A 22,534-nucleotide genomic window follows, 5' to 3' on the forward strand; every position below is an offset into this window, starting at 1 on the left:
TAAATTTTACATTGCAGATACATGTCTACCTGCTGTCAGTATTTATGTCTCCCTCCATTTTACATTGCAGATACATGCCCTATCTACTGTCAGTATTTATGTCTCCCTCCATTTTACATTGCAGATACATGTCTACCTGCTGTCAGTATTTATGTCTCCTTCCATTTTACATTGCAGATACATGTCTACCCGCTGTCAGTATTTATGTCTCCCTCCATTTTACACTACAGATACATGTCTATCTACTGTCAGTATTTATTTCTCCCTCCATGTTACATTGCAGATACTTGTCTATGTCTACCTATTCTTTATATTGACTGTATGTTACACTACAGATACATGTCTATCTACTGTCAGTATTTATGTCTCCTTCCATTTACATTGCAGATACATGTCTATGTCTACCTATTCTTTATATTGACTGTATGTTACACTACAGATACATGTCTATCTGCTGTCAGTATTTATGTCTCCCTCCATGTTACATTGCAGATACATGTCTATGTCTACCTATTCTTTATATTGACTGTATTGAACTATAGTAAACAAGAATGAATATAATGGTAAATATGTCAAATCAATAATGCTTAATATGTTTGAGTGAAATCAATGAAATTACTTTATTACGAAAGCCTATATTCGCAATATTACGACAAAACTTTGTGATCTTATTTTTTTCCTGTATATATATACAGTGATGTGTGCCAACAGACCTTCCATGTACATATTTCCCTACTGACTTTGTTGGTTATTTAATTATATTCATTTTGAGCTCAAGTGGGTTTATTTTTCAAATATTCGATATCGTCTGCAATATATTTTTTACTTTATTAACATACGGAAATAGCGTCGATGCTATACACTGGAACTGGAAAAGTAAGGACAGCTAGGGTGTATACTAAGAGAATGGCTGTGTTGTTCCAGCGATCAATGAAGAATTACAAAACCAGTACTGTACTGCACTGTGGAGTCTTCTTGTGGTGTCCAAGTGGGTGTACGTGTGGCTCAGTTCAGGTACTTCATTTTGTACCATAAATACATCCTTGATGTGAGTGAGTTTGTGAAATTACTCTATCTCTATAACTAGTGATGGACTGCATGATGATCAGTTATAATAATAAAAAAAAAAAAAATGCCCTTTCCAATTCCAATTTTCGATTATAAATTCTATCATTGATATAATCGTTCATTGCTGAACCCAAATTTCAAACGGATACAATGTCAATTATGCATTGAAAGTCATTTATTTTTTTAATGATTTTAACTATATGATTGATGGTATTGAAGAAAGAAATCAAAACTGCAAAATGGTGTTTGTAATCCATTCATTAGAAAAGCACAATGTATATTTAAATATGTAACAGCTCTGTTTATTGATGCAAAAACAGTGTTCTCACTTTCTTTGGGTATTCAGTCCATAAAATGAGAATGCAACTTAGTATCAATTAATTGGTTTACTACTTCTAATTACAAATTGAAGCTGATTTCCCTTCACTGTTTATAACATCATTGCAGCCACTTGATCGATACTAAGATAAACCATAGCTCCAGATAAGGCTTTTCAACAGAAACTCAACTTCTAATCACCCCTTTATGATCTCCTCCAATTCCATAACAACAACCAAACTGACATTGCCATTTTGGACTTTGGAAGGCATTCAACACCGTTCCTCATAATAAACTACTGCACAAGATGGCTGCATACGACATTGATGGTAATAATCATAACTAGCTCTCCTCATTTCTAAGACGAAGACATATGAATGTCGTAGTTGGTGGCAAATCTCCAAGAGTGTGTACGTAGAATCCGGAGTACCCCATGGAACTGCCACTCATGTTCTTATGTCATATTAAATGACTTATCTGACAGAGTATCATCCCAAAATTCGTCTATTTGCCGACGACTGTCTTTTATATCGGCACCTAACATCGTAAAGTGACCATTTACTGCTACAACAAGACCTCTGGCGTTTGGAAAATTGGGCTATGATGTTCAATGCAAAAAAAGTGCTACATTTTGAGTATACGACAATCTATCTCCAATTTTTACCAATTGAACAACACTATAATACAACAAGTCACGTCAAGCCCCTACTTATAATTTAGGAGTCACAATATCAGACCCCTTAACTTGGACAATACACATATCAAGAGTAAATAAAATGGCAAACTCTATCTATACCCTTGGATTCTTAAGGAGAAACCTTAAGCCATTGCTCATTAGAATGTAGAAGAAAAGCATTCATTTCCCTGGTCAGATCCACCCTAGTCAATATGCTTCAGTCATCTGGGATCCTCACACATATAAATTCATTGGAAAAAAGTGTTGAGACTTGCGGCACGTTTTATAAAGAAGGACTATAGAAGCCAAACAGAAGGGTGTGTCACCACCATGCTCCAAGAGTTGGGTCTACCAGCCTTACAACAACACAGCACAAGTTAAACTGTCTAGTGATGCTATTCAAGCTAACCAGGGGTATGGTACCGGCAATCACCTGGTCAGATTTCTTAATCCTGGTTAAAGCTTAACACCAAATCCGAGCCACTAAATACTCAAACTTTCAGTAAACTAACATTGTCAAACAAAAATGTGACAAATAACTCTCAGTGTTTCATTAGTAAAACTAGTGCTAATTAAGTCATACCAATTCAAACATTCATTCTTTTTACAAACTGTTCTGGAACCAACTTGATGAGAATGTGATATGACACACATTACTACTAGAGTAACATGTTAGCCTCTGAAGAATGAAATACCAGAGTTGGTCCTTTCTTCGTAACCATATAGATATAGATACAGGTAGATGTCAAATGCATCACATGAATGACTGCATTACCATGGCAAACGTTCATTTTTATTTATCCCTTATTATGATTCCACAACCTGTATATTCCCAGTGACATTGAGTGCACATCTATTTAGTAATAAGACCATCCTTATTTTAAACGTATCCTCTGTTTAGGCCTAAAAATGTATATGTAAGTTATAAGAGAGGGAAAATCCAGACTGCCTGACTAACCCAGCTTTCTGTCGTTATTGACCAAAACATTCTCTACAATCTGGAGTTCTCTGCAAACCATTCAAACTATTTGCTCTTAGTGGGGTTCATTATCGACAGAAATTATTTCTTTGTTCTTTAAGAATTGTAGCACAAAGTCTGAATATATGCAATTTTCAGGTAATGTATTTAGTACATAATACTTAATAAAGGTTTTATACAGTAGATGACAATATATAACTTTAATGTCAGCGCAACATTTTTTACAGTATGGAGCACTTATCATTTCAGGTTCATGATTGTCGCAAAACAAATTATGATGACAAGTATTAATAAAAACAATTTTATCATTGATGCACACATTTTTTTAATAAGACATCACATTCAACTATAGAGGGCGCTTAAGTGTATTATCCAGAAGACATCAAGTATCATATATCATAATTTTGTTATCATTATAATACATGCAGTATGAAAATGAAAATATTTGATAGAGAAGACAATTTGTTTCATGACAGTGTGTAATCATCTGAGCTAGATATAACATCTTTATGATAACCATAGGTTTTCAAGCCAACAAACCATGTTAATAAAACACAATCTGAAGGTCACTAGATCACGAAGTGCATTGATGTTTTCTTTCTTGGTTTAAAAGCAGTTTAAAGCACCAAATGCATACAGATACAGTTTTATCTGTTTTGGTCCTGTGTCAAGTGTAGAAGGTTGGTTGCCAATTCACTTTATCAGATGGTGACCAATTACTCAACTGTTACAAGATACGGTACATGACTGATGTATGACACTAGGCAAGTTTTTTCAAAGGTGTCACTAATAAATTTAATAGGTTAGAAATAAAATAGATCCACAGAAACTTTCAGCATGGAAAAACTTTTCAAATTACTCAGTAACTGATCAGAGCAGCACATATACGTAAACACATGTACAGTACAAGGGAGATAACTTCTACTATCTCCCTCCATACAGTAAAGTGCAAAACTATTTTCTGTTTCCTTTTTGTTATTTTTTCTCTCATATTTTGAATTTGATGTTACTGGTGGTATTATGGAAAATTCTGAACAGCTGTAGTAGCACAAAATATTTCCAATCAATCCAAAATCAATATTATAAGACTAAAATCATCGGGAACATGATCTCAAAGGATAACTCATTAAATGGTAATAACGATCATAACCAAACTTAATTCTGACATTATCAAATATAACCAGTTTTCAATATAATTGGATTTTAAAAGTATAATTAAAATGATATCTTACTAGTTTGTGTGTCTGTGAGGCGTCGCTGATGATGGTGGAGATTCTGGACAACTGCCGAGGCGCTTTTCTTGTCCACTGTGGGAAACATACATTAAAGCAGTTTGATTGACAATGTAAAAATGTATCAGGAAAAACTGTGTTTCATGGTTTGACTGTATTTGTATATGAACTTTCAGATTAGTACATTTAAACTTGTTTATTTCACCACCTGATAAACAGTCAGTATGACATTTAGACAAAATCATGTCAAATGATCAAACTTTTTTTTATAATTAAATTTCAGTTTAACTTTACATGCATGTGTAGAATTGAATAAGGTTTGTTTATTAAACATTTGAAAAAAAAAAACATATTCAAATGTTGGACTGCTGGAATAATTATCCATAATTACAGTAAACATATTAAGATAAACACTCACGTTGACATCTTTGAGGTCGTCTTCTTTAAGTATCATATTCTCTGGCAAGGGAATATTGGATTGCTGAAATATTTTGACAATTTTTCATAAAATGGTAAAAAATGTCACTTACAAAATGTAGATCTAAAATGAAGGTTTAAAGGTATTTTATCCTTTCAAAACCAGTGATCATCATGACTTTTCAGTTCTATTCAAAGCAGTTCAAGAAGGTTCAAGAACTAACTGTTGGAGGGTCTGGTCTAAACGTTCTAACCCCAAAACAATTCCAAAATGCATGATCTCTCAGATGTATCATATTTTTGATTTCTGTCACTAGCTCTTAAGTCTTTTCAAGTCAGTATGTGAAATTCAATAGCATTCTAACATATGATGAAATCAAGTCTTAAAATTTGTTTTTGAGAATGTTCTAAATGTTCACTCGCTAATATTAACTATGACTCTTGGGTTTGAAAGTATATATATCTCTCTGCTATGTGTTTTGATCCTTCAAATTTTACTTCTGAGATTGCTAATTCTCAAGAGTCAACAGAAAGCCATGGAAAAAAAAGTGGCTCCATAATTCCAAAAGAAATATCTTACATGTCTGGTATAATAAATTGCAAAAATATTATCAATATTGTAGCAGAACACTGCATCCAAATTCTAGATTTTTGTAAAGTTAGTTTCTGTAATATAATTTGTCATAATCATTTTATTGTTAAAACTTTTTTTCCAAACTTGTATTAACATTATTCTCTATAGACACATAAATATTACATTAACTACACCACAAAACTAATGTCTTGTGAAATCCCTTCGTCTGAAACCCACGTTCGATTGTACTAGCATTTAGATTTCTAACAATGGTGAAACTAGCAAAATTGTAAAATCAGGTGTGTTTGATAATGTTTTTATCATAGAAATATGTGTAATAAATAATAGCTGTCATGTTTTACCCTCTGTAAGCATGAAACATAAACTGAAATAGTTATTTCTGGTATTCAAAATATGAAAATTTGCATAAAGTATGTACTCACATTATCTTTCTGTTTCTTTTTCCCTTTAGATGTAGATTGTAATTCTTCTAAAAAGCAGCTGATGGCCAATACATCAAACCCCACTGTAAAAAAAACAATAAGATGCTATTTCAAATTTATTCATACCGAGATCTGGATGGGAAAAGTGCTACAGCACAGAATTTGAATGAGATTCAAACTTGTAATCTCCAAAGTCTAGACAGACATTCTATCAACTCGACAACTTACAGTGATCTGGTTTCTGGCACTAGCGGCCCAGCCCAAATCCACTACAGTCTCCCATTCTTATTCTAACTCTTCTATGTCCAATTGACTACAATTCTCATTTATATATTTGGGTTTTTTGATGTCCAGCAAATACACGGTTCTGTGCAGATTTTTAATAATCTGACAGCAGTTGAAACAATAAGCAACAAAGGTTAGTAATAGGGAGTAAGTTATGACAAAGTGAGCTCTAACAAGCTTCAGCAAAACATCTTGATATGGTAATTGAATAACATTTAATGAACCTTATTTACTGAAAATTAATGATGTTTTAATAATAGGGGCGAATATGTTTTTCGCATCTTTGCATGTGTGGATGTGTCTGTATGACCGGCACGACAATTTACCCAAAACACACCCAAAAACACCTCATCGATAGCGTTGAGCTGAAGCAATAGTATTTTTTTTTACAAACTGTAACGAATGTATGCAGTTTGTTTTATTTTCTGCAGAAAAACAGAGGTAATAAGTGACTTGCAAGAACAACAAGACAATATAAGTACACTCACTGTGTTAACAGTTTGTATAAATAATTTACTAGATTTTTCAAAACTTTCAATCAACTTTGAAGGCAATACCACCACACTCGTCTAGTCAGATTTAAATTCAAAATATTTTAAAATATTTTATTGTTAATACAAACAAACATAATAACAAGTATTACATAAGAAATATAGCAGTACATGTATTAATACAAGCTAAGCCTATTAAAATATTTTCCTGTATAACCGATATCCAATTATTTTAATTTCATTCAGATTTTGAATATGTATGTACCAAATAACATTATACTGGTATCACCTACATTCTTTGATTTATATAAATTTACACAGTAAACTACATAAACAATCAATAATACAGAAATCTACAATATAATTAATTAATAACGTTAGATACAATGATACACATATACATGATTAATTGTGTATAAGTTTGTTTCCCTGTGGTATACAGTTCACAATTAACATACAAAAGTAAATCGTCAAATGTCTGGATTAACTCGGAAAAAACTCTCTTAACCACAAAAAAGTACTAGTTTTAGTGTTTATCGTTTCATGCTGGTGTATTATTTGGTAGATAAGTAGAAGTCATGTTCTTGTTCTACATGGTCGAAGTACTAGTGTTGGCCTTTGAAGATGGTGTGTATTAACTGAGCTTGCGTTACGGTTTTTACTGGTGATGTAATGTGCTGTTATTCTTTGTACTTTTTTAAATTGGTTAATGTTGTTTGTAAATTTTGGGTCACAGTAAAAAGAGCAGTATTGTAATTTGGGTCTTACAATGGCCTTAACTGTTTGATGTAAGATGAATTTACTTGTAAGTTTTACATACAATTCACATGTATATGTAAATGTATCATCCTTTCCTCGAGCCAGATACCTATTTTCTAGNAAAAACATGTTAATTTTCACTGAATATCTAATTATATATGAAAAACCGTGATTTTCACGGTTGACTGCGGCGTACAAGTTTTACCCCCTTGAAATAAACATTATCGTCAATTTCTAAATTATTAGATGATAAATTTACATTTTATTTACAGTCACATTTAGAAAATAATGTTTGAAATTATTGTATATTTTTATAAAAAATATAAACGATCGCGTTAATGAGATATTAAAATATCTCTATATGCCNCAAATATTTTGATTTTACTGAAAAAAAATATCGTGCCATTATTAAATATAACAAACTGGCATATAAAGCTAATACATTTGCAGCTTCCGTAAAAAGTTGTATCCGGTTCAGATACTACACAATCATCAAGGACTTCCGATTGTGATTTGGCGGAGAGGCTGAACGTGTCAAACGGGTAATGTTACGCTGTTATCGTACTTTATACAGTTTTCTTACAAAGATAAAATCATTCGACATAGGGGCTACTAATTTCACGACTACTGATTTATTTTTAACGAATCCAGTTCACCCTTTCAAGTTTCAAACGTCTCATCTTCCATGACACAATTTATTTTGACAAGTCTGGTCCTGGATATAGTTTGATTAGCTGCAGCGATAGCGTAGCTTTCTGACGACGAGAGATTTTTTTATATATCGCGTCGTCAGAGAGCTACGAAGCGGTCCTATGCCAACTAAGCGAGCAAAATCAAAAGTGCTAATTTTAAAGATTACATATAATTCACGCCTCCTATGAGTATCATGTTATCAAAATATTGCATAATATATTGTTGAAAAAACTAATCCTTACCAATGAAAAAAAAGCTTTCACGAAATTAACCAAGTCCGTCTTTGGGGAAAAAATTAGGAACAACCGCCATGACAGATCATGCGTGATGTTATCTCAATTTTCCTTTCTATGTATGGTATGCATGTAGTTTACTACAATTTCCATATTAGGTCATGACAAACATATTTTGACCTAGACATTTTAGGCAAAGTTTAACTTCAAGTTGTGCAGAATGTCATCAGAAATAGCTCATACTACAACCTTATTTATGGATGCAGACCAAGGTGCTGTCAATTAATTCTGAAATCGCCCCAGTGTGATTCACACCAAGCTTGCTCCATTTATACAAGGCATGAGATCGATTTAATACCCAGCCGTGGTAGAGGAGGCCGGGTATTTGTATTAGTACAATTACTTGCCTGGACCTGTTTGATGTGGGCCGTCTCAGGCATACGCAAATCCGGAGAGAGAGTGCTAGAGGCGCTTAGTCGTGCAGTTGCAGGGCTAACTTTAAGTCCTCGAGTAACTCTGCTTGCACAACGTTGTCTGTAAGCTGGTTTCATTCGATGGTTGTTTTGGGAAAGAATTAGTTTTTATAGACAGGTGTCTTACAGTTTGTAGTTAATTAAGGACCTTGGTGAACATGTGTCTGCATGGGCCTGGGGACAGAACCCATTGCCTTCCTCACTTGGGCAAACGTTCAACATTAAACCAAAAAGTGAGGTATTGCCAAGCAAGGCGCTAGGAATTAAAACGAAATTAAGAATAGAAAGAAATGGAAAGATCCCAAATATTGCAAAGTGTGCAGCAGATTTATTTTGGTTGCATTTGCAAGAGCAAGTCCCCAAAGTTAAGTCAAAGGCGAGAATCACGCTTGTCGATCCACCAAGTAAATTGGATCTGTTGCGTATACTCTGTACAATGTATGGCATCATTTAAGATATCTCGGTCTATAATTACAGAAGATCATCTGATTATTAGGTATTCATGAGATATCTGAACTTAGACAATTATTCTAAAAGGAAAACAGGGGTTTATCAGAGTACTTTTTAGGTCTGTTCAAAGGATCCAATCTCTATTGAAACATTTCTGATTTTTTTCCCCAATTTGCCCCTGGAAAATTCCAAATTGGGTTTTCTGATTATAAAATAAATGCAGAAATTTGAAGAAATTAATCACGATCATTGAGTTGAATCAGTTGACTTGAACCAACCATATGTGCAATCTTGCAAGGATGAATTAAATAACTTTACAGAGACAATTGACCTGATCTTGAATCAGGAAATGAGGTTAGACTACTGGCGTAATTATATTACCTACATAATGCAAACACTATATACATGTTGTAGGTTACAAAGTCAACATATCTAGACTGAAGGTTATATTGGTATATCGGTGAAGTAAGCAATATGTTTACAGCTACGTTTTAAGCGCATCCTTATCATGATCGTTCCTCTGTCTCTAAAAATAGATGGTGGTGCGCATGTCCTTGTATTAGGTCAAATACTGTATATACAATGTATATATAATCAAGTCATAATCTTGCTTCGCTGTTTTCAAGTTTTCAGAAATGATTTCTGCCAAAATTTAGATAGACAATTAATTTAAATTCTTCTAAATCCTGGGTTGTCTCTTATAGGTCCTTATAATTATAATCAGCTTGAAGCTGTCAACTTTTCTATTGATTACTAAATTTTATATTGTTCAAAACTGTTTTAGAAATGATACAGTGCAAAACTGAACAATTTGTGCTATTTTTTTCATTCCAGGTCGACATACTACTGTCTTTGCTAAATGGTTCAAGGCAGTAATATCCTCTATATGGATGGATTTACAAAGATTGAGGTGCCGCAAGGGAAAATGCCTAGTTCTAGGAATTATCTGCTGTCTATTATTCATAATTGTACTGTCTCTATACCCTCTACAGGACCTCTCTGCATGTTCTATTCCTTCTCCGGCAGTTGACCTGTCTGTTTTATGTAAGGAAGCTAAGAGAAAATGTACCTTCAACAATAATGAGGATAGTTCACTTAAACATGCAAATCCACCTGACCAAGTTATCCCCCCTGCTGAAGGGGAAGCCCCCTCTGAATTAGACAAGGAAGGTCAGCCTCCTCATAAGATGGCTCTTATAGTTCCGTACCGTGATAGACTGGAGGAGTTACTACAATTTGCACCTTACATGCATAAATATCTCAAAGACAAACACATCGCTCATCAGATTTACGTCATAAACCAAGTGGATAATTATAGGTAAGCTTTAAGATTCTCAGCCAATCAAGAAACATATTTGATTTAACATATATATGTTTGACCATTAGAGGATTTCATGCAAGTTCCCATTGCATAAATCCTATCAATATCTCAAAGACAAACACATAGCTCATCGGATTTATGTCATAAACCAAATAGATAACTATAGGTAAGCTTAAAGATTCTCAGCCAATCAAGAAACATATTTGCATGATTTAACATATATATGTTTGAACATTAGTTCCCATTGCATATATTTTTTATCAAATAATTTTTAAGCTTTATTTCCCTCTTTGTTGTTGAACCTCCCAACTCCAATTCAACAGATTTTAAGAGTACTGCACAAAATTACATTACCAAATAATATTTGGAAGGCAAACCCTATTTGACATGATATAATTTAAACATCCATTAAGAAATTTTTTAACCTAAAAATTCTGTAAACAAAAATATTTCATTCTATGACAAAAACTTGATAAAAATAATCCATTGCAAATCCTATATGTAGTTCATAATGTAACATCACTATATATTCAGTGGCTAAATGTCACGGCTTACATTAGACCCCTGTGAGTAAATGTTTGACTCCCCAAAATGAACTATGGCTCTTGGATAATAAAGGACAGGTGTATTTGACATATATTTTGACTCTCCAAAATTCTGGGAAAATTCTTTTTTTACTTCTGAAACTGCTGAAGTCAACGCTCAAATCCTGGGTTTGGTTTTTATATTTCAACATTTTAAAATTATTCATACAAAAATATTTCCTTTTTAAATTTCTCTCCAGATTTAACAGAGCTTCCCTGATAAATGTTGGTTTCCTAGAGAGTCGATCTGACTGCGATTATATTGCTATGCATGATGTGGACTTGTTACCGCGGAACCCTACCCTCAATTACGGCTACCCAGAGGAAGGACCTTTCCATGTTGCCTCGCCAGAGTACCATCCAAAATACAACTACTCTAAATTTGTTGGTGGAATATTACTTATGAACAAAGACAATTTTATTCGGGTAAATGTAGTAACTCTTCATCATTTTATAACGGATATTATCAATTAAGTTAGTGTTAATTAGGGCCATATTTTCATCAAAGTCAAAATAAAATCACCTTTTCCCAAGTCAAAATATTACAGGATTTTTTTTTTTATAAAGAATAAGGAAATTTTAACCTTAACAAATTTAACAAATTGCAGTCATATAAAACCTCAAATCTAAACTACAGATTTTACCATTGAAAACAAACGTTTGACAGGGTGAAAGTTTTCTTGTGTACTTTAACAAATGTTCAAGATAAAACATTTTCAAATATATTGAAACTAATGTCCAATATTACCTGGGTACATGTATCAAGATTACAGGTGCTCATCTGATGGCAAGACTTGCAAAGTGTTTCATAAACATGTTATTTCCATAGTATGGATCATGAAAACCTAATAATGTATACCTTAAACCTTTTATCAGGCTTCAGACAATGTGGCTAGATCATTGCAGAGCTCTATGAGAAGAAAGTGTTAACTTTTTTCTTCTTTTTTTTTCCCCTACAGGTTAACGGAATGTCTAATAGATACTGGGGCTGGGGGCGTGAGGATGACGAGCTGTATGTGAGGCTGTTAAAGGCTCGTCTTCAGGTATGTAAACAATACTTCAACAATCAATTTACCTCCAATATACACTATATACCACCAGGTATGTAATCAATACTTCAACAGTTAACCTACCTCCAATATACACCTCCAGGTATGTAATCAATACTTCAACAGTTAACTTACCTCCAATATACCATATATACCACCAGGTATGTAATCAATACTTCAACAGTTTACCTACCTCCAATATACACTATATACCTCATGGTATGTTATCAGTACATCAACAGTTAGCCTACCAGCAATATACACTATATACCTCCAGGTATGTTATCAATACATCAACAGTTAGCCTACCAGCAATATACACTATATACCTCCAGGTATGTAATCACTACTTCAACAGTTAACTTGCCTCCAATATACACCTCCAGGTATGTAATCACTACTTCAACAGTTAACCTACCTCCAACATATACAATATACCTCCAGGTATGTAATCAATACTTCAACAGTTTACCTACCTCCAACACACACAATATACCTCCAGGTATGTAATCACTCCTTCAACAGTTAACTTGCCTCCAATATACACCTCCAGGTATGTAACCACTACTTCAACCGTTAACCTACCTCCAATATACACCTCCAGGTATGTAATCAATACGTCAACAGTTTACCTACCTCCAACACACACAATATACCTCCAGGTATGTAATCACTTCTTCAACAGTAAGCCTACCTCCAATATACACTATATACCTCCAGGTATGTAATCAATACTTCAACCGTTAACGTACCTCCAATATACACTATATACCTCCAGGTATGTAATCAATACTTCAACCGTTAACGTACCTCCAATATACACTATATACCTCCATTTATGTAATCAATACTTCAACAATTAACCTACCTCCAACATACACAATATACCTCCAGGGATGTAATCAATACTTCAACAGTAAGCCTCCCTTCAACATACACAATATAACCCCAGGTATGTAATCAATACTTCAACCGTTAACCTACCTCCAATATACACCTCCAGGTATGTAACCACTACTTCAACCGTTAACCTACCTACAATATACACCTCCAGGTATGTAATCAATACTTCAACAGTTAACTTACCTCCGAGGCTTCGATATACATTATATACCTCCAGGTACATAATCAATACTTCAACAGTTAACTTACAATGTACCTTTAATATACACTGTTTATACCTCCAGGTATGTAATCCATACTTCAACAGTAAGCCTCCCTCCAAAATATACAATATACATCCAGGAATGTAATCAATACTTCAACAATAAGCCTCCCTTCAACATACACAATATAACCCCAGGTATGTAATCAATGCTTCAACAGTTTACCTCCTTCCAATATCCCCTATATACCTCCAGGTATGTAATCAATACTTCAACAGTAAGCCTCCCTTCAACATACACAATATAACCCCAGGTATGTAATCAATACTTCAACAGTTTACCTACTTCCAATATACACAATATACCTCCAGGTATGTAATCAATACTTCAACAGTAAGCCTCCCTCCAAAATATACAATATACATCCAGGTATGTAATCAATACTTCAACAGTAAGCCTCCCTCCAGTATACACTATATACCTCCAGGTATGTAATCAATACTTCAACAGTTTACCTACCTCCAATATACACTATATACCTCCAGTTATGTAATCAATACTTCAACAGTTAACCTACCTCCAATATACACTATATACCTCCAGGTATGTAATCAATACTTCAACAGTAAGCCTACCTCCAATATACACTATATACCTCCAGGTATGTTATCAATACTTCAACAGTTTACCTACCTCCAATATACACTATATACCTCCAGGTATGTAATCAATACTTCAACAGTTTACCTACCTCCAATATACACTTTATACCTCCAGGTATGTTATCAATACTTCAACAGTTTACCTACCTCCAATATACACTATATACCTCCAGGTATGTAATCAATACTTCAACAGTAAGCCTACCTCCAATATACACTATATACCTCCAGGTATGTTATCAATACTTCAACAGTTTACCTACCTCCAATATACACTATATACCTCCAGGTATGTAATCAATACTTCAACAGTTTACCTACCTCCAATATACACTATATACCTCCAGGTATGTAATCAATACTTCAACAGTTAACCTACCTCCAATATACACTATATACCTCCAGGTATGTAATCAATACTTCAACAGTAAGCCTACCTCCAATATACACTAGAAGACTTTGGGATTCCATGACCAAGTTTTTTGTATGATTGATGATTCAGCTTTAGTTTCTGTATTTTTGTAGCTAAAGCATATTATATTACTTTTAAGAATCTGCTTGTTTTGTTATCATTCATTTAAGCAATGAATGTTTTTGCAAATGCTGCTATGGTCCTATAACACACATAAAATGATGACAAACTTAATAAAGTATTATGTACAGTCAAACTAAGTTCTGTTGATATTATTGAGATAATGAAACACTATTCAAAAGGACTGAGTTAATTATTCATAAAGCTGCATGTACATTTAGTATATGTACATATTGTATAGGTTTTACTGTTGACTACTTTTATCAGATAAGAAGACCAACAGGACTTGAAACAGGAAGAAAAGACACCTTTCTGCACAATCATAATGCCATGAGAACGAGAGACAACAAAAGATTTTTTAATCAAACGAGGGTAAGTTCCAGTTTAGCTCCCGTGATCTTCATATCTATTTAACTTTCCATTCACCTTTACCCGGTAAACAAAAATAAACTTATTGCAAATGAAAACAGATTGGAAGCAGATTCACATTGTATTGAATTATCTTAGGTACTGCTAGTTTGTAATCAGTTAGACTTTAAATTTGTATTGAAGATAGCTACTATGCAATTTATTATATTTTGATATTAATATTTAGAGAATAAGAATTGAAAGTTAAAAGTAAAAATTCCCTACTTTTTAAATTTAGTAAGAAAAATTTCTTATATTTAGTACTGTGCTTCCAATAGCATTTTTTGTTCTAGAGTGCTACCTAACTTGAATGTTGCAGTACAGACACTATGGCACCCACCTCCAATTGTTTTATCATACTTGATTATCAAATTTTGTTGCCAAAAAAATGGCTTTGTATTAAGATCTCATTTTAGGACAATTTTTTAAATTGAACATAATTTTTTAGTTTAATGGGCATTAATTTCCATTTATTAATGAGTTTTTATGCCTTTAATATGGTATAAAACAATGGGAAATTAATGGCAATTTCATGAATATTTTTAATGGGTCGATTAATTGGCATTTTCATGGTCAGTGCATGCAGTAGTGTAAGCTGTCTGTGTTTACTATTGGCAAGATGTACCCATATTTCTTTAAATTATTGTTGTTCTTTTCTTTCAGTTAACGAGTCGTCTAGACAGGGAGACAGGTGTGAGTACCGTGAAGTACAGTGTGGACCATCGCGTCAACCTGGTGATTGATGGAGCACCAGTGACAATGCTTAATGTGCGCTTAAAGTGTGATCTTGAAAAAACAAAGTGGTGTTTGAAAAAGGAAGACCATGATAAGCTTTACCGATCAGCAGCTAATTTTATCATCAACAATTGATACAGTCTTCGTTGTTATGAATTACAAATATTGTCTGTGATAGGCCACTTTGTGGATGGGTTCGTTTGACAAGGGTCCTTTTTTTTAATGAAATTACATGTATAAAGTTGGCCGCCTTCAATTAAAATGTTCACCTGGTTTAATTTGATTATAATTATGACATGACAATTAAAATCCTGACCAGTTGTTCATCAATTATCCATCCTTCATACATTATATGTAGGTCCAGTTGTTCATCAATTATCCATCCTTCATAGGTCCAGTTGTTCATCAATTATCCATCCTGCATAGGTCTAGTTGTTCATCAATTATCCATCCTGCATAGGTCCAGTTGTTCCATTAGCCGGGGTTTTCAGGTCCACACTACACTTATTGTTTTCATTAAAAGTTGAACAAATAGGCACTAATCCAGTTTATAAAAAAGAAACTGCATTTTCTAACTGGGAATGGAGGCAGCTTGATTGTGAGTCTCAACTTCTTCATCTGAGTATAACCCACAGTGTATGAAGTTTTATTTTAGACTTTGGAGCTGGGCATTGTCTTTCCAGATTTAAAAAAAAATCTTAGTCAGCATCTGGACATTCAAAACTAGGACCACCGTACTATCAGGATCATCATTATTTAATCCTGTATTCCTGTCCTGTAGTCATATATTTCAGTTTGAAAATGTTTACCAAGATTTGTTATCAAAATGTTCCCCCATGTCCTATCAGCATGGGTTGATCCAGAGATATTGTCTTTTTCATTGTACATATCAACATATTGATTTCAGCTTTCACAGCACAATCTTTCCCATTACCAAGTTCTAGGGATCATTTATCCAATTGAAATTTATTAGAAAAAGCTGTGTTTAGTCCAATAGCAAATTAAGTGAATAAACCAGGTATTTTTAATCTATTTTACAATAGTAAATTGATGTCACTGTTATGTTTAGATTGTCTTTTTGCCCATCATTGCTGTGAATATATATCCCATTCACCATTTTTATCATGTATGCGAAATATATATTATCTTTTTTATTTTACCAAAAACATTGTCATTATATATTGTTGACTTTTAACAGTAAGTCTTCAGTGTTTTATTCCCAATAGTACAAATCAGTTGCAAAGTTTTTAAAATTGAGTTATGTAATTTCTAATTTGAAAAATGTAATTCCACGTGTTAACAAGCAAGTATAATTCAAACAGAAGTCGTATTAATTGTCGGTCTTGTGTCACAGGAATTTATTTATGAAGAAGATTGTAATAAAAGGGGAAAATGGGGCAAAAATAGATTATTTGTTGCAAATAATTAGGAAAACAAATCTCTGCCAAGTACTGTAGTTGAAACCCTGTGTAAAGCAAGTTAGCTGATTTTCTTTGCAATCGAAGCTAACTCAATCTAATTTCACCAATAGCATTAAAACATAATAAGGGCATATAAATGGAAAGTTCATAATCTGCAACTTGCACTAATAATTAAGATAAGAAAACAATTTTAAACCCATTTACCAGTAAGAGTTGGAGGAGGGAAATGGGAGGAAGGATCTCAATATAAATATTGTTAAAGTACCTTTAAATAGGTTATTTATTAGAAATAGTTCCTAGAGAGGGGAAAACAAAGTAAAATTTGGAGGGGAATTAATGATGGACCTTAGCACTTGAATTCATCTTTTATGTTGGTACATGTATTTAAATTTTGTCAGCAATGTTTGTAAATACAAGTTATTTTATTTTTAACAAATGAAAAGTAACAGAAATTAATCAAAATCAGCATTTTCCTTACTTACTGGTCTTAGTATTTAAGATATAGTGAACATTTGCAGGATAATATATGTCTGAAAATATTGAATTGTTTGCCATTTGCCGGTAAATTCAATATTTGATCATTGTTAATATTGCTCTACACATTGACAATAGTATATGTAATGCGTGATCCTGTGAACCAGTATACGTATCCACCAGCGCGATGAATTGGCACTCATTACACACTATGGAAATGGTGCCAGTTAAACTGCCCAGAAATTTCCCAGGTTGCAAGGATATTCACCAAAACAGATATAGTTTATTTTCATAAACATGTACAAACTGATACTTGGTTCATTTGAAAAAGAGTTACAATGAAATATAACTCACAATCATAAATATTTGTAAACTTATGTATAGTCATATATACATTAGCAACTTCTGCATAATCTTGTACGATAACTTTAGATGACATATCATTTTTATATTAGTTACAGGATGGGCGTCTTTCGGCGTGCATATGATGTAAACTTACTGCAATGTATACATGTGCAATTTTTTCATGATTATCATGCAAAATATGTTTTTCTTTATATTAGATAATGTGGTTTTAAGTCATGGATGATGAAAATATAAAACAACATCCAGCGTCCTGGATACTCAAGGGGTTACGCTCACTTACAGTATCTGCTTCATGGATACTCAAGGGGTTACGCTCGCTTACGGTATCTGCATCCTTGATACTGAAGGGGTTACACTCACTTACAGTATCTGCGTCCTGGATACTCTAGGGTTACACTCACTTACAGTATCTGCTTCATGGATACTCAAGTGGTTACGCTCACTTACGGTATCTGCATCCTTGATACTGAAGGGGTTACGCTCACTTACAGTATCTGCGTCCTGGATACTCTAGGGTTACACTCACTTACAGTATCTGCTTCATGGATACTCAAGTGGTTACGCTCACTTACGGTATCTGCATCCTTGATACTGAAGGGGTTACACTCACTTACATTATCTGCGTCCTGGATACTCTAGGGTTACACTCACTTACAGTATCTGCTTCCTGGATACTCAAGTGGTTACGCTCACTTACGGTATCTGCGTCCTTGATACTGAAGGGGTTACACTCACTTACAGTATCTGCGTCCTGGATACTTGAGGGGTTACGCTCACTTACAATATCTGCGTCCTGGATACTCATGGGGTTACGTTCACTAACAGTATCTGCACCCTGGATACTCAAGGGTTACGCTCACTTACAGTATCTGCACCCTGGATACTCAAGGGGTTACGTTCACTTACAGTATCTGCGCCCTGGATACTCAAGGGGTTACGCTCACTTACAGTATCTGCGCCCTGGATACTCTAGGGTTACCCTCACTTACAGTATCTGCACCCTGGATACTCAAGGGGTTACGCTCACTTACGGTATCTGCGTCCTGGATACTCAAGGGTTATGCTCACTTATGCTGCAGAGAACGTTAGTGAGCCTCGCATGGTCAAATCTCATCTATATTGATTGAACAAAGTTGTGCACTCTAAAATACAAGGCCTGACAGTTCAAACAACTTTACTTTTGGCAACAACTAGATAATACTGTTTAAATAAAAACAAATTCAATTTAACTTGTTGAATAAGGATCAAGTTGTGTATAAATCACTATTGTTTTCATTTGAAATCATTCATAATCTTTATCTTGTTTGTAGATGCAACAGTACTGTTGCCTTAATCTGCTTGCCCTATTTCTTCCCACACTATCTCGTAGATTCCACCTATCATACTTTACTCTGAGTAACAATCGTGCCAAATATAATGAAACTTGTAGATACTAACAATATATACAGACACCTTTAAATATGACATACTTTATGGCCCAAAGAGACTAACCTGTGAAATTTCGTTATTTGCTACTTGCCCTGTTTCTTAATGATAACTAAATTGGTCCAAATTCACTCAATATTGCAAAGCAGGAAGACGTATTTGCAATTTTCACCTGATAAGTATAAGCATGTCATCAGACCCTAAACTTCGTGGTATTTTAGAATCGTTTTAACTAATAACTGTCATATTTGACCAAAAGATCTGGGTCCGTATTCATGAAACCGTTCTCATGCTAATCTCTTGTTTCAGTTAATAAAAACATTTATTTTTTTCAGCTATGTGAGGAAAAAAATTGAAGAGGCTTAAAACCAAATACTGTTTTCAATGTTTTTACATTTTATTTTTGAGTGTTTTACACGATTTAAGTGAGTTACAAAAAAAGCTGGTTTGAGCACAGAATTCATGCTTGAGCGTGCGAACAGTTTCATGAATACTGGCCCTGGTCACTTTCATAATGTTGGTAATGTCAGGTTTTGCTATAATTATTAAGAAAAGTATGTCCTCATTACTTTAGGCAATTTCATGAGCATTAGCTTGAATAGTGTACATCAGTTAGTCATCTTTGTCATTTTCTATGGCCAGATAATGAAAGTTGAAATTTGTTGTCTCTCCACTAATTTACATAAATTTTAAGAAAAAGTATTCAATGTATGCCGATGAGTTCATCTGTACGAATTCAATGAAAGCTATCTATATTTCAAACTTTATAAAAAATGTTTTGGGATTTTATCATAAACAATTTATCAATATGTTATTGTTGTCTTTCAAGTAATTAAGATTTGTTCGGGAGATCTTTTCATTGGATATGACGTTATATAATTGATTAGATTCATGCTTCTAGAAAGTATTCCGTAATCAACAGTGTATATACAGTATATATTGGGTGAAACACCTTTAAGTTATGACATTATCCGCATAAATAACGAATATTTGTTTTAATTACACACGTATACATATATATACATGTATATATATTACATCAACTTCATTTTTTTAATTACTCTATACATTATTTAAAACTTTTGATTATATGTAAATAATTGTGTAAAATCTATTTAAGTTTTAACCTAGTGGGGTAATGTACTGTACAAGGTACCCAAATGCTTATTGACTCTGATATGACTTAATTTCAAGCATAATTTGTGGAAAGGTTTTTGGTGTTTTTTTCAAGATCCGAGTAACTGGTACGATCGTATATGACAAAGTTCAGCTAAGAAATGCTTTATTCAGAAAAAAGCCATTTAGTACCTTAGTACGTTTTAACATCTCAGCCAAGACCAACTAGTTTCGTCAACGTTTGTTTTTTTCCCACAGATTACTTGATAATTTGAAAAAAAAAATGTTACGTTCATATGTGTTTTAATATTTAAAAAATAATATAAACGCATGTATATATAATATGTCTCGGAACTTTTTTTCTGCTTCTAACACTTTATACATGTATCACTAGACCTAATTTTGTAATAATCTTGTTTTGTATATTACAGTCAAACATGTGGTGTTTTGAAAATCAAACACTATACATGTATGTTATACTATATGTGCTTAGCATCTGGGGTCAGAGACTGACTTTACCTACATAACATATTTCATTACCAAATAGGTGAAATTACCAAATCAGGTGAAATCCTAGTTCTTTATTCATGCAAATCTCTAAATCCCTTCCTAAGTTCAAACAAAATGTGATATTTGTTGTTACAGTGGTGTATATATCACCTTTATGTTTGTTTACACATGTCAATGGATACTGTACCCTATAGAAAAGTAAATACCAATAAACGTTTTCACTGTTGTCCATTAAGTTGTTTCTTGAATAATCTTAAGAGACAATTTAAGCTTATTTCAATAAGCAGGAAGATAAGCAAACCATACTGTCACAACAGGAAGTACGCATTGCAGTAACATTGCTGACGGCTCTACTGCAAAAGTGGACATTTTTCGAGGTATTAAAATATTCGCATTTTTGCGTTGATAAATAAGCGCAAAAATATCCACTCGCGAATATGTGTTAGTGTTCATATTGCGATCAGTTTAAATTGTCACAATGCGAACATTTCTAACAAGCAATAGACCGACGACTATTACTAAAATGTTAATGATAATATGATTCATTACAATAAATATAATGCTGTCCATAATCTGTTTAAATGTTTGCATCATTTCGATTCATCCAATCAGATTAACTAAGGGGATCAGGCATAAAATGAACCAATCACAGAGCACGATATATCGATTGTATTTCCACATCTCCAGATATTACACTGATGACGTCATTTACATACAAAAAAAAGGTCACGCCACTGTCTCTATTGAAGAAGAAATGTTTAACCCACTTCCTGTATCAAAAGCAAAAACTGATTCGTAGGAATGTCACAAACATTCTGATACAAAACGCTTTACCCTGCAAAAGGACGGCAACTACACAACGACGTCATCAATTCATACATGTAAGTCTTGGCACCAATTTAATGAGAACCTTGACCCCTTCATACATGTATAACGGTACAACTTAATGTACTTCGTAAGGCTACAACTAGATTTAAAGGAGAACTTTCGACATTTTGATGGAACATATTTAATTTGAATTAAAAAAAATGAGAACGTATATATTACATAAACTTAAAAAAAAAAGCAGAAGTGAGTCAAAATCTGTTTTGAACAAAAGAATTTAAATAAGTATGTCTTAATACACACGAGTTGGTGTATAATGAGGTTCCCCCTGGCATCTTACCTTGCCACTCGCCTATAATTCCCCATTGCCTATATATATATGTAGCTACTACTTGTTGATGCAGTATGTCTGTATGAAGTCCGATAAACCAGTCATTTTGTACAAGAGATATATCTGTACTTAGTATGTACTAGGCACAGCAGTAAACGAAGAGTAAAAGTGTGCATAATTTACAAAAAAAAACTTTGTACTGTAACTCGTTCTGTGATACTTGTAATTATTTGTATTGTTGATCTGGGGGGAAAAATGTATATAAGGAATACTTTTCTATTTTGGTGATCTTTTTGATGTGCTAACAAAAAAAAGGTCAGTGTTTCAGGCAATCCACTCCCTTATCATGACACCAACATGAAAAATGTCCGTACCACATGAAATATAACAGAGAAGGAACAGTTACTACTGAAGTAATACCTTGACATCATTTATCATCAAAGGATATATCTTCGGCAAAAATAGAGCCGAAAGTTGCTTATAGTGAAAAATCCATCTTAAGTACACAATTTCATAACACACAATCTCAAGATGGATTTTTCACCATAACTTTTTTTGAACTGGCCACGGTCATCTGT

General features: G+C 33.6%; 2 protein-coding genes across 3 annotated transcripts in view; one reads left to right on the top strand and one right to left on the bottom strand.

Moving 5' to 3' along the window:
* LOC110462298 (ribonuclease P protein subunit p30-like) overlaps nt 1-8,608 on the bottom strand; it is a 25,574-nt gene extending 16,966 nt beyond the window's left edge. Inside the window, exons 1-4 of the mRNA XM_021516210.1 lie at nt 8,572-8,608; nt 5,708-5,790; nt 4,692-4,754; nt 4,274-4,348 (exon numbers count right to left, since the gene is read on the bottom strand). Coding sequence (XP_021371885.1) covers nt 4,274-4,348; nt 4,692-4,754; nt 5,708-5,790; nt 8,572-8,608 — 258 coding nt within the window. The remainder of the gene's footprint in view (nt 1-4,273; nt 4,349-4,691; nt 4,755-5,707; nt 5,791-8,571) is intronic.
* LOC110462331 (beta-1,4-galactosyltransferase 7-like) lies at nt 7,723-20,612 on the top strand. Of its 2 annotated transcripts, XR_002464259.1 has the most exons (7): nt 7,723-7,784; nt 9,926-10,409; nt 11,197-11,422; nt 11,956-12,039; nt 14,613-14,717; nt 15,417-15,914; nt 15,949-20,612. XR_002464259.1 is itself a non-coding variant. In XM_021516264.1 (6 exons), exons 2-6 carry the CDS (start codon nt 9,982-9,984, stop codon nt 15,621-15,623), a joined length of 1,050 nt encoding a protein of 349 aa, XP_021371939.1. In that variant the 5' UTR covers nt 7,723-7,784; nt 9,926-9,981; the 3' UTR covers nt 15,624-20,612. The 2 variants fall into 2 exon arrangements, 1 of the variants encoding a protein (XP_021371939.1); XM_021516264.1 differs by having other exon boundaries at nt 15,417-20,612.
* Nucleotides 20,613-22,534: the final 1,922 nt, after the last annotated feature.

Source organism: Mizuhopecten yessoensis, unplaced genomic scaffold (genome assembly GCF_002113885.1).
Source record: "Mizuhopecten yessoensis strain PY_sf001 unplaced genomic scaffold, ASM211388v2 scaffold10771, whole genome shotgun sequence".
Classification (NCBI taxonomy): domain Eukaryota; kingdom Metazoa; phylum Mollusca; class Bivalvia; order Pectinida; family Pectinidae; genus Mizuhopecten; species Mizuhopecten yessoensis.